The sequence below is a fragment of the Neopelma chrysocephalum genome, unplaced genomic scaffold (assembly GCF_003984885.1).
Source record: "Neopelma chrysocephalum unplaced genomic scaffold, ASM398488v2 Primary Assembly neopelma1_96873, whole genome shotgun sequence".
In the NCBI taxonomy this organism is placed as follows: Eukaryota; Metazoa; Chordata; class Aves; order Passeriformes; family Pipridae; genus Neopelma; species Neopelma chrysocephalum.
In genome coordinates, this window is record NW_020925516.1 from 153420 (window position 1) to 165458 (window position 12039).

At 52.3% G+C, this 12039-nt stretch overlaps 1 protein-coding gene across 1 annotated transcript in view; it reads right to left on the reverse strand.

The window, feature by feature from the left end:
- POLE (DNA polymerase epsilon, catalytic subunit) overlaps positions 1-12039 on the reverse strand; it is a 31210-nt gene that overhangs the window by 9975 nt on the left and 9196 nt on the right. Inside the window, exons 17-30 of the mRNA XM_027670525.1 lie at positions 11125-11227; positions 10878-11024; positions 10141-10286; positions 9236-9384; positions 8767-8859; positions 7960-8104; positions 7337-7494; positions 4851-5046; positions 2372-2586; positions 2010-2112; positions 1725-1805; positions 1527-1649; positions 1224-1442; positions 697-906 (exon numbers count right to left, since the gene is read on the reverse strand). Coding sequence (XP_027526326.1) covers positions 697-906; positions 1224-1442; positions 1527-1649; positions 1725-1805; positions 2010-2112; positions 2372-2586; positions 4851-5046; positions 7337-7494; positions 7960-8104; positions 8767-8859; positions 9236-9384; positions 10141-10286; positions 10878-11024; positions 11125-11227 — 2088 coding nt within the window. The remainder of the gene's footprint in view (positions 1-696; positions 907-1223; positions 1443-1526; positions 1650-1724; positions 1806-2009; positions 2113-2371; positions 2587-4850; positions 5047-7336; positions 7495-7959; positions 8105-8766; positions 8860-9235; positions 9385-10140; positions 10287-10877; positions 11025-11124; positions 11228-12039) is intronic.

Below are 12039 nucleotides of genomic sequence, written 5' to 3' on the forward strand. Positions count from 1 at the left end.
AGTGGGTGACAGGGGCTGGGCTTAGGTGGCCATGCATAACAAAGGTTTGTGAAAACACCTGGGTGGCACTACCCCACCTCTTCATTTGTACACTGTATGCTTTCAGGTACCACTGGAATCCTGTGCCCAGTGCTGGACTCCTCAGCACCAGACATGGACATATTAAATAGAGTCCAGTGAAGGGCTACAAGGATGAAGAAGGGCCTGGAGCATCTTTCACATGAGAAAAGGCTCGGAGAGCTGGGACTGTCCATCCCTGAGTAAAAGAAGCTCAGTGGGATCTCAACCACTTATATACCTAACCTCTCTAGGACAGAGCCTGGCTCTTCCCAATAGTATCCAATGGCAGGACCAGATACCGTGGGCACAGACTGTAATGCAGGAGGGTCCCTCTACATGTCAGAAACACTTTCTCCTTGTGAGAGTGACCAAGCCCTGGCCCAGGATGCCCAGGGAAAATGTGCATTCTCCATCCTTAGAGATATTCCTGGACATGGTCCTGGGCCCCTGGCTCTAGGCAGCCCTGGCTGAGCAGAGAATTGGACCAGAGGGACCCAGAGCTGCCTCTGGCCTCAGATGTTTCTGCAGTTCTATGACTGCCCAGTGCTGTCCATGAACTTCACTGTTTGACCACAGAGAGTGTAAATGTGAGGGTTGTACCCTGGGCTGCTCTGTGGCAGGTTCCTTCCCTGGTACCTGCACGACCTGCCACGGCAAGTCCAGGATGCTGCGTGCTGTCCGGCGCAAGTAGCTGCTCAGCCCCTTGGAGGAGGCATCGCGGACCACTCCTCCACCTGCCCCCGCCCCGCCATCCTCCAGCCGCCGTCTCTTCCGCCGCTCCCGCCGCTGCCGAGCCTGCAGCTCCCACTTCTTCTGGTGGAAGCGCAGCCAGACCAGCCGCTCTTCCTGAGTGGGTTGACAGCATGCATGAAACCAGCACAGGCTTCCCAGCCCCACACCGCCATGCCATACAGCCCAGCCCTCCAGCCCCCAGCCCTACACTACATTCCTGCCCCAGCTGCAAAGCCACCCCCCCGTTTTCTCAACCAGTGGTTGTATTTCTGTCTCCTGGTTATATTTCTCTTTGTATCCCTGAGCCATGTATGTGCAGAGGGTTTAGGGAGACCCACAGCTTGCTCCTGGCAGCATCCAAGCTGCCTTGATGGACAAGTGCAGTTGTGAGGCATCCCCTACACGATCTGCTGTAAACCTGCTTCACCTACCTTGGTGGTGCCCAGGGGTGGAGGTGGGCCCAGGATCTCCCGCCAGGACTGGGACAGCTCCAGGTCCTGGGACAGCTGTTGGCTCTCCTCTGCAGCAGGGATGCGCTTCCGCTTATTTGCAATAGGAACCAGTGGCTGAGGGATCTTGACAGCCCCAAAGTCCTCTATGTCACCAACTTGTGAGCTGGTCATCCCCTCCACAGGCTGGTTGGCAAGGACCTGAGGGAGCAAGGACAGCGGGAGGATGGGGTCTGCAGAAGAGCCTCATCGGCATAACCAGTACCTTCCCCTCACCCTCTTTACCTGTCTCTTGCCTTCCAAAATGAAGAGCTCATTGATTTTTTTCTGTTTGTACACGTCATTCTTCTCCAGGAGTTTCTTGTGGAGCCAGTCTGGGTGCCGGACCCGCGGCACTGGGTTCTTTACCTGGAGAGAGGCTCCATATCAGACCGAATCTCTTGCCCAAAGCCCTCCTGTGCCCACCCCCCCACTGCCTCATACCTGCTGTAGGGCTGCAGGAATGGTGATGATTTTCTGGATTGTGCTGCCCAGTCTCTCAATGTAGTAGTCCCAGTCCAGGATCTAGGAAGAGGGCAAAGCTTGGGCAGTGAAGAAAGCCAAGCAGAAGTGCCGCCAGACATAGGATCAAACAACCTTGCAGGACCCCCCACCCCAGCACCCTGCTTTGTGAGCGCAAGAAGCCACTGCCCAGGTGGTACCTCTGAAGGGACAAGCCCCTATCCCATATCCCATATCCTGGGCCATCTGCAGGGACACCTCACTCACCGCACGGATGTTGAAGTCCTGCAGTGAGGGGCTCTTCAGCCATTTTCGGAGGTAGTGTTTGCGCACACTGGGCTCGGCTTGGAAGATGGCAAGGGGGATGGCTCTGGGGAAGGCAGGGAAACAATGTCCTAGCACTCCACAATCCTCTCTCCCAGCCTGTGGAGACCCTCCAGGATTTTTCTCCCACCCCCGAGAGGTCACTGGGCTGTATGATGTTACCCGTCACCCTGCTCGTGGTCTGTGCCAGATTCAGATGACCACCTGACTACAACATACCAGCTCCCTCCCTTCCTGATACCTGCCTGTCCCCTCTTGATTGTTCCCACGCTTCCAGAAGCCCTGGCCCCTCCAGGTGGGGTTACCTCTCGGTGACTGGAGAACCCTCCGGTTTCTTAGAAATGATGAAGCGACAGCTCAGCCCTGCGTCTTTCACCATCTGGTCCCCCAGAAACTCTGCCAGGCGCTTGGCAGTGCTGATGGAGGTGGACTTCTGCTCCCCATAGTCCTCCAGCTTGCGTGACATGGAGCGGTTCTCCGAGATGAGCTCGAACAGCTCTGAATCGGGCATGTTGGCAGCCTGAAAGGGAGGGAAAAACCCAAAGTCAGCAAGAACCTAACGATCCAACCTTGCTGCTGTCAGGAAGAGGAAGCACCTACACCCAGCTGGTGTGTCTCTTTACATGGAGCCTGAGAACTGCTTCCTGTAGCAGCTGCAAATAGGATCTATAGAAAAGAGGGAGCATGGGTTTGAGGCTGGCACCAGTTTGTGCCACGCTGGGCTATGACAACACAGCTTTGTGTTGTGCACACAAAGTTGCGCTCATCAAGAACTTGTACAACACCATCACAAAATGAAGGAGTGTAGAGGACCAGACCTAAGCCTTTTTTGTCTTAAACATTCAAAGTATTGCTACAGGAAAGGTGTGCTTGGAGGAGTGAGTCAGTGTGTTCTGAGCCAACTTACTGGATTGTATGCAATAACATATACAATACTTAGAAGACTCTCAGTGGGCTAGAGCATGGTGCCAATGACGCCAAGGTCACAGGTTCAATCCCTGTATGGGCCATTCACTTAAGGTTTGGACTTAATGATCCCTGTGGGTCCCTTCCAACTCAGAATCAACTGTGAACGTCCAGTTCCACCTTGAGATTCATGCTCAGTTTCCCCGTCCAACTCACTTCCAGGAGGAGGGCTCAAAGGGCTAGCTGTGCATGCATGAACAAAACAGCGCAAAAAGTCTGGTTTACATAAGAGGCATGCACCAGGTTAACTACAGAAGGGAGCAGGTCGGGTCCCCCCTTTCCCTTCCTTTTTTCTCTCTTCTCTTTCTCCTCTCTTTCACTTTCTTCATCTCATTGTTTGCCCCAGCTCCGGACCATCCGCACGGCAGGATGAACACAGGATCTAAGGACTGGTGATATTCTTTGTTTTCTTCCCTTGCTTTGCCTAAGCAAAGCACAGCTATCATATTCTACTCTGTACTGAATTCTCTTGTGGTAGTGGGGAGCTTGTGTAATGGTGTGTTGTGGCTTGTTAGCCAGCACCTTCAATATTGGTGTATTGTGGCTTGTGAGCCAGTGCCTTTTGCAGGAGTTTGAGGTGGGAGTTGAGAACTTATTGAAGTGTTCCATACAAAATTAAGGGCTCATTTGCCTCCACTCTTGTGGAAGTCTGTGGTAAGAATTGGCTTGTTAGCCACTACCTTTTGAATCTAAGCAGTGTGCTGGTTGCTGGAGTTATGGCAATTGTACAATAAAAACATGAGTTTCCTGACCCGTGTCCAGTTTCCTTATTCAGCCTGATGAGAATTTATAATGAACATCATGTAGCTGACCGGTGGGTTATGACAAGGACCCAGCCAGGCTCTCTGTCCCTCTCACCCTCTGGTTTCATAGAATCACAGAATAATTCAGGCTGAAAAGTCCTCCAAGTCCAACCATTCCCCAAGTGCCACATCCATACAGCTTTTAAATTCTTCTAGGGATGGTGACTCCCCTACTGCCCACGGCAGCTGTGCCAGGGCTGGACAATCCTGTTGGGGATGAAATTTTCCCTATTATTCAACTTATACTTCCCTGGTACAATTTGAGGCCATCCTCTCATCCTTCCCCTTGTTCTCTGGGAGCAGAGCCCGATCCCCATCTGGCTCCACTGTCCTGTCAGGGAGTTGTAGAGAGCAAGAAGGTCCCCCCTGAATCTCCTTTTCTCCAGGCTGAGCCTCCCTAGCTGCTCCTCATCAGACTTGTGCTCCAGGCCCTTCCCCAGCTCCCTTGCCCATCTCTGGACATGCTCCAGCCCCTTAATGTCTTGTTATGAGGGGCCCAAAACTGACCCCCAGACTGGAGGTGCCTCAGGAGCACCCAGCACAGGGGAGGAGCACTGCCCTGGTCCTGCTGCCATACCATGGCTGGTACAGCCTAGCAGCCATTGGTCTCTTGCTCACCTGGGCACACCTGGGCTCATGTTCAGTTGCTGTTGACCAGCAACCCCAGGGCCTTTCCTGACGGGCACCTTTCCAGCCCCTCTGCCCCCAACCATGGGGTTATTGTGACCCAAATGCAGGACCAGGCACTTGGCCTTGTTTGAAACTCACACCGCTGGCCTCAGCTCATGAATCCAGCCTGTCCAGATCCCTCTGCAGAGCCTCCTGCCCTCCATCAGATCAACACTCCTGCCCAGCTCAGTGTCATCTATGAACTGACTGAGCAAAGCTGTGAAAGAGGCACAAGGGACCACCAACTTCGCGCAAGCAAAGTCCACCCTCCCCACAGTGCTTAGCCAGCCTGGACACTCCTTCCCAGGCTCCACCTTGGAGCACAGACATGCTGAGCTGTGCCTACCTTGCTGTATAGTACATCCAGCCAGTAATCAGCCACCTTGGCCACCGAAGCGTAGACCTCTTCCAATGTGCTGCCTTTCAGAAAGGCTTCGAACACGGATGACTGGAATATCTTCACCAGCTGCAGCTCTCCCCTGCGCTTCACCTCAAACCCCTTCAGCTCAGCCAGGGACCCATCCTCGTTGAACACTGCGTACCTGGGAGAGACAGTGTGAGCAAACCTGGCCTAAACCAAGGGACAAGTCAGGATCCCGCTGGTGTCCCTCCTGCCAGGGCTCTTCTCCCTGTGCCATTGTGCCATTGTTATGGTTTACTCTGGCTGAACACCAGGTATCCACTAGGCCTGTGCCCATGTCCCTGCAGAGAAGTGGACGGGGGGGGAAGGAGAAAGGAAAGGGAAAAAAACCTATGAGAAACCAAAACTGCTAAGAAATATTATTTATATTACACAAAGATAGGCACTATAGGCAGTATGTATACAACAAATAGCTAAAAAAGAAAATACTTTCCAAACAACTGATGCTTTCTTCCCTGAAACAGTCTCGCTCGGCAACCGGAAAAGAAGAGAGCGCTGGCTTCCTTTTTGTTTCTATTGGAGTTGACGTAGCATTGGCAGAATACACATCAGATGATCTAACCTACTTCTGTTTCCTTCTCATGGAGTTTCACTAACCCATCACAGCCATCATCCAGTGCATTCAGAGGAGATATGGGGGCATGTGGATAGTCTCAAATATCTACAGCTGCTCTAGCAACCACTTCGTCTAGAAAAGCACATCCGTTCTTGCCCCACCTCATCCACACTGATTCATAGAACCATAGTGAAAGGGAGCTTAAAGATCATCCTGTCCCACCTCCCTGCCATTGACAGGCACACCTTCCACTAGCCCAGGTTGCTCCAAGCCCCATCCAACCTGGCCTTGAACACTTCCAGGGATGGGGCAGCCACAGCTGCTCTGGGCAACCTGTGCCAGGGCCTCACCACCCTCAGAGAGTATTTCTTCCCAATATCCCATCTAACCTGTCCTCTTTCTCTGTAAAGCCATTCCCCCTTGTCCTGTCACTCCAGGCCCTTGCCCCAAGTCCCTCTCCAGCTCTCTTGGAGCCCCTTTAGGCCCTGGAAGGGGCTCTCAGGTCTCCCTGGAGCCTTCTCCTCTCCAGGCTGAACCCCCCCAGCTCTCCCAGCCTGGCTCCAGAGCAGAGGGGCTCCAGCCCTTGGAGCATCTCTGTGGCCTCCTCTGGACCTGCTCCAGAAGCCATGTGTTTCTTGTGCTGAGGAACCCTGACCTGGATGTGGAGTGATCTTACTCGGTGGAGAATGATCTTAATTGTACACAAGTAGTTGTACACAAGAGTGGGAGGTGAGAGGCCAGGTGGGGAAATGAAGATATTAGGAAGAGGTTTAGAGAGAAGAAGGAAACTCTGTCAACTCCAATGGTGGCAGAGGGGTTCAGAGGAAACTGGATGCAGCCATGCCACACCTAAGGAACACTCCTCCCTCTTGCTTCTTCTCTTGCATTGTTTTGCCTTTCACAGCCCTGTTCTTATGGGAACCAACAGTGAGGACAGGGAATACTCAAACCTACGTGGCTTGGCCAGCCCTTCTCCTACCTACCCACATTCCCATGGGCACAGCCTTTCCTTCCTCTACCTTCAGGCCCTTTTGCATGGAAAGTGACCGGAAATACATGCTATTTCTAACATCCCCAACCTACCCCTGAGAGAAGTCCTACAAGCACAGTCTGCTCAGAGCTGGGCATTACCTCGACTCCTGCAGTGGGGACGGGAGGGAAGCTGAGAGAGGATGGTGTGTGCTGGTGCTCATCCTGGGGGGGATTAAGCACAAAGTACATAATTGTGAGGACAGAGAGTGCTCGGGGCAGTGACAGCATTTTTTGGAGCCAGACCCAGGTCTGCGGGCTGCCCCCTGAAACACTGGATACTACTGCTCTAGCTCAAGTGCCTGGTTAGGAGGTGGCAGAGAAAGCAGTGAAGTTTGGGTACAAGTACCCTATAATGTGACAGTAATGGCAGGATCTGGTCCCTCTTACAGTCGGAGAAGGAGGGGGAGACACCTAGGGAAAGTGTTACTGGAGGTCTGTGAACTCCTGAGAGATAGGAAGGCAGGAACTGCTGCATTTAATCAGATTAGGCTGAATGTAAGCAGTATTAGAAATCCTCAGAAGGAAAGTCAAAGTTGTCCTGCACACCTCAGAGCCAAAGAGGGAGATGTCTGGTCACCAGGCTGGAGAAATGTCATTTTGCTGTTATCTGCCAAAATTTATTGCCATAGCATGGCACTGGAGGCAAGTGGACAGCTGTATTCAAAGATGATTCGATGTAAGGAACTTACCATTTAAAGCCAGTGAGTCCAGCGTGCTGCAGGCTACGGGGGCAAAGACCGATGTGCCCATGTGCACAAAGGGAACGAGATCCTCACACTGTTACTCAGGGAAAGGGATAATACCTGAAGCTTTGAAATCTCACCTTTTCTTCAGCTTCTTGCCCTCCTCTTTGGAAGCTGGCAGGATCATGGCCAGGTACGGACCATCCACTTCAAAAAAGATGCTGTTCTCTGAGCGCGTGACGTAGGTAAGCGAGGCTGGGTCCTGCAGTTCCTGGTACTGGTCATTGGTGAAGCCTTCCTGTGGGCACAGTCCCAGGAGAACAGCTTCACTCCACAGCTGGCTGGTCGCACCAGGGGATGCCCCTAGGACACATCCTGCCCAAAGGGATCCCTCTGGGAACAACAGCACAATTTAGGACTCAAAAATCAAAACATCTGTCCTGCCTGTTGAAAAGAAAAATGCTTTGGACCCTGAAACGATATTCTTTTGTCTTACAGATGCTGGAGTGAGCAGAGGATGTGTTTAGACCTTGCTCTGGACTTCCTATCTGCACAGGTGAGCATACACCAAACCTGCCCTCTTACAGACTGCCCCTCTCTGCTGGAGGATGTCGAGCCTCTGTTCAGATGCTCTCCAGGGCCATCAGCCCTGACACCTCTTGCTACATGAGGAGTGCGGATGGAAGAGGAGCTCTCCCCACTCATCAGCTCTCCATCTCTTTTCCCAAGCTGCAGAGCTGGCTTGGACTGATGCCAAACTCACCTTCACCAGGATGTTCAGCATGGCTCCCGGGTAAGAGATGGTCACCTTTGGCTTCTTGGCATTGGTTGACTTGATGACAAAGTTCTCTGGGAAGCTGTTGGGGAGGACACACCAAATCCCATCAGTATCCAGTTCCAGAGGTCTCCTAAAGAAGGAATAAAGGCCAGTGTCAGGAGAAAAGTGGATGAGAGGTGAGGATCAGCTTTATGTCCCCCACAAAAGCAGCGGCAGCCTGTTGCGTCCACTCTCTGTTCCTTTCTGCAAAGAAATCCTCAAATACAACAGAATAACCATAGTGTCAGGAATCTGAATGTTCATAGAATCACAGAATCCCAGACTGGTTTGGGTTGGAAGGGACCTCAAAGCTCATCTCGTTCCACCCCTTGCCATGGGCAGGGACACCTTCCACTAGCCCAGGTTGCTCCAAGCTCCGTCCAACCTGGCCTTGAACACTTGCAGGGATGGGGCAGTCACAGCTGCTCTGGGCAACCTGTGTCAGGGCCTCATCACCCTCACAGGGAAGAATTTCTTCCCAATTTCCACCTAACCCTTCCCTCTTTCACTGTGAAGCCATTCTCCTTTGTCCTGTCATTCCAGGCCCTTGTCCCAAGTCCCTCTCCAGCTCTCTTGGAGCCCTTTAGGCACTAGAAGGGGCTCTAAGGCTCCAAGCTCTCTTCTCCAGGTTGAAAACCCCCACCTTTCTCAGCCTTTCCTCATAGGAAAGGTGCTCCATCCCCCCGAAAGCTTGGGTGCTCCTACATTTGTCCTAGATGCAGATGGACCTTCCCCAGTTCAGCACACACTCACCCAATCTGCTCGATCAGCTCTCTGGCCTGGGTGATGATATTTGCTCCTGTGAAGCAGACGATGCCAGCCATTTCCATGGAGTACCAGCGAGCTCTGTGAGCAGAGGAGTCACAGTGAAGAGCATAAGCTTCCTCCCAAACCCAGCTATGGAAGGGCAGGAAGATGTCCAGGGGAAGGAGGACAAGAAACACATCAACACTGGCCCTGGAACATTGTTCTCCTATGAAGTTCTCTACTTATGATGCTCTAGAAAAGCTGGAGACCCACTAACAGACAAGAGTCCCATAATTTAATGTCTTGCAAGAGACTCCAGGATGAGGAGTCATGGGTAGAAGCAAGAGGTACAGGCAGCACCCACCCTCATATTATTGCTTCAGGAGCAGGTGAAGCAAGTGAATACCTCACCAAGACAATCCTGGTTTCCAAGGGTCCTCTCTTGAGGACACTGGATTGCCTAGGGGAGACTCACCCTTTCCGCATAACGTATCCATAGAAGGAGTTGAGGATGCACTTGTGGGCCAGCTGCAGGGACTCATAGAGGATCTCCATGTTCTTACAGCGTTTCACTTCAGAGGCATCTCCCATCTCCATTGCTGCTGACAGCTTCTTCTTCCACACCTGCACGGTGACAGGCAGAGCCAGGATGATTTCACGCATCACCACCAGTGGCACTCAACTGATTCCCTCTCAGTCCCAGTACACCATTGCAACTCTAGAGCAGTATCTTTGCCGAAGATCAGTTGGCATGAGTTAAACATCCCACTTTCTTTTGCAGCACAGGAGGGGCTGTCCAGAGGCACTTTGTCACTCAGTGGAAGGGACCTGTAGCTCCCACTATCCATCAGAATGCAACCAGCATCAGCTGTGCTGCACCACATGTGGGCAGGGAAGAACCCAATACACTGCCTGCAGCAATCCATGACATCTGGCTAACAGCAGAACCACCAGTGCAGAATAAGCCTCTCTGCCAGCCCTGTGGTTCATGGCAGAAGAGGAATCTGGGAGGAACTGCAAAGCAACTGGCCCATTAATTAACTCTGCCAGAGGTTTGGGTTGGAAGGCACCTTAAAGATCATCTCGTTCCAACCCCCTGCCATGGGCAGGGACACCTTCCACTAGACCAGGTTACTCCAAGCCCTGTCCACCCTGGCTCTGAACACTCCCAGGGATGGGGCAGCCACAGCTTCTCTGGACAATCTGTGCCAGGGCCTCACCGCCCTCACGGGGAAAAATTTCTTCCCAATAACTAATCTAACCCTGCCCTCTGCCAGTGGGAAGCCAATGGAGTAATCCTTTGAGGTTTTCAGCAAGACACAAGAGGTCCCTGGCCTTGCCAAGACAAGTTTGACCAGCAGCCGAGCACAAGCTTGGTACCTTGTGCAGCCCCTTGAACTCATAGCGGCGGTCCCGGAACGCTCGCACCGTGTCCACATAGAAAGAGTTCTCACGCTGGCAGATGGTGGTGACTCGCTCCTCCACCTTGGTGACATGGATCTTCTTGTACGCCTTGCGGCAGTAATCTGGTCAAGGGAGGAGGCAGATGGAGGTTCTCAGGGCTGGCTGCCCTGCTACAGCGGGATAGGCATGGTAGGGACACGGAGACAGCTAAGTGTCAGGCATTGGTAAACAGGGGACGGTCCTACTGGAAAGGGAGAGGAAGATCCCAGCATGGAGAGAAGCAGCACCTCATTATGGAGATGCAAGGACAAAGGCAGAAACAAACTAATTATATGCCTCATTAGCAAACTCAGGCTCTGCCCCCAGCCATCTGGATGGTTCTGCTGGACAGCATCCCTCCAAGTGACGGGATAACATGGACGTTTCCTTTTCATTAACTGGCTTTAATTAGAAGCCTTACAAAAAATGGAATCCTTCATGTTTCAGCTCAAATCCATGGCTCTCCAGAGACAAAGGGAAACACTGACAGAGGTACCAGTGCCTGGCTCCTCTTTGTAAGCACACAGGAGTCTGCTTAAATCCCTGAGAAGTTCTGAGGCCAGACAGTCTGACCTCACCCCACAGCCCTGGGAGGGGTCACTAATGCTGAATACCACTCAGAGTCCAGGTTGCAAAACACTGCCCAGACCATGACCTTGATTGGTTTTTTTTACCTGCCAGGCGCTTTTTCTCATACTTGGCCTGTTCTTCCCGGGAGAGTTCGTGGAAGGCACGTGGTGGTCCATCTGGGGACAGCGGAGGGAACTTCTCTGACTCCAGCTGCTGCTGGATGCGATGGTACTCACTGCGGCTGGCAGGCACTGCGGAGGAGGGCAGTGATCAGTCCCCAGCGATCAGGAGAGAAGCGAGAATTTGACTCCATCTCTGTGGGCTGGACTGCATGGTCCTTCCTGTACTTACTGAACTCTCCTCTCCATTGCCACGTCATCCGGCGCTGGCAGTTGGCACCTGGCTTGTTGAAGTCACAGGCAGCACATGTGGCTTCATCCACCATAGCTGAGGGCTGGACACAGTAACAGACATAGAGGTGTTAGAAGGGATAGGTACCCAAATGACAATTCATGCCAGAACAGGTGCTAGGTGGCAAGAGAGCACAGGTGTGAACAGCAGAGATGGTACTCAGTGAGTTCCCCTTCCTGGAGCCTTTCTGGAATATAAATCCCTCAAAACAACAGCTGTTTTTTGGGGAAGAGTCCTAGCTAAAGCTGTAGCTCAGTCTCTGCAGACCTGATATCCAGAGAAGGGCAACAGAGCTGGGGAAGGGTCTGGAGCACAAGTCTGATGAGAAGCAATTGAGGAAGTTGGGGGAACTCAATCTGGAGAAAAGGAGGCTCAGGGGGCACCTTGCTCTCTACAACTCCCTAACAGGAGGGTGCAGCCAGGTGGGGGTTGGCCTCTTCTCCCAGGCAACAAGTGGGGAAAGGGCCTCAGATTGTGCCAGGGGAGGTTTAGGTTGGATATTAGGGAAAATTTCTTCACTGAAAGGGTGATCAGACACTGGCACAGGCTGCCCAGTGTGGTAGTGGAGACATCATCTCTGAAGGGATTTAAAAGCCATATGGATGTGCCACTTGGGTACACGGATTAGTGGTAGTTTTGGCAGTGATAAGGGAATGGTTGGACTCAATGGTGTTAGAGGGTTTTTCCAAACAAAATGATCCCGTGATTCTGTAAGTCCATGACAGCTTGAGTGAATTTCACATCCAGTCTTATCTGCTTCCCCTCCCCTGGGCAGAAAGTTCAGCCCTTGCTGTTAAGGAGATCAAGAGGGATGATCGAGGTCATCTCAAATTAGGAAATAGAAGGTTGATGTTA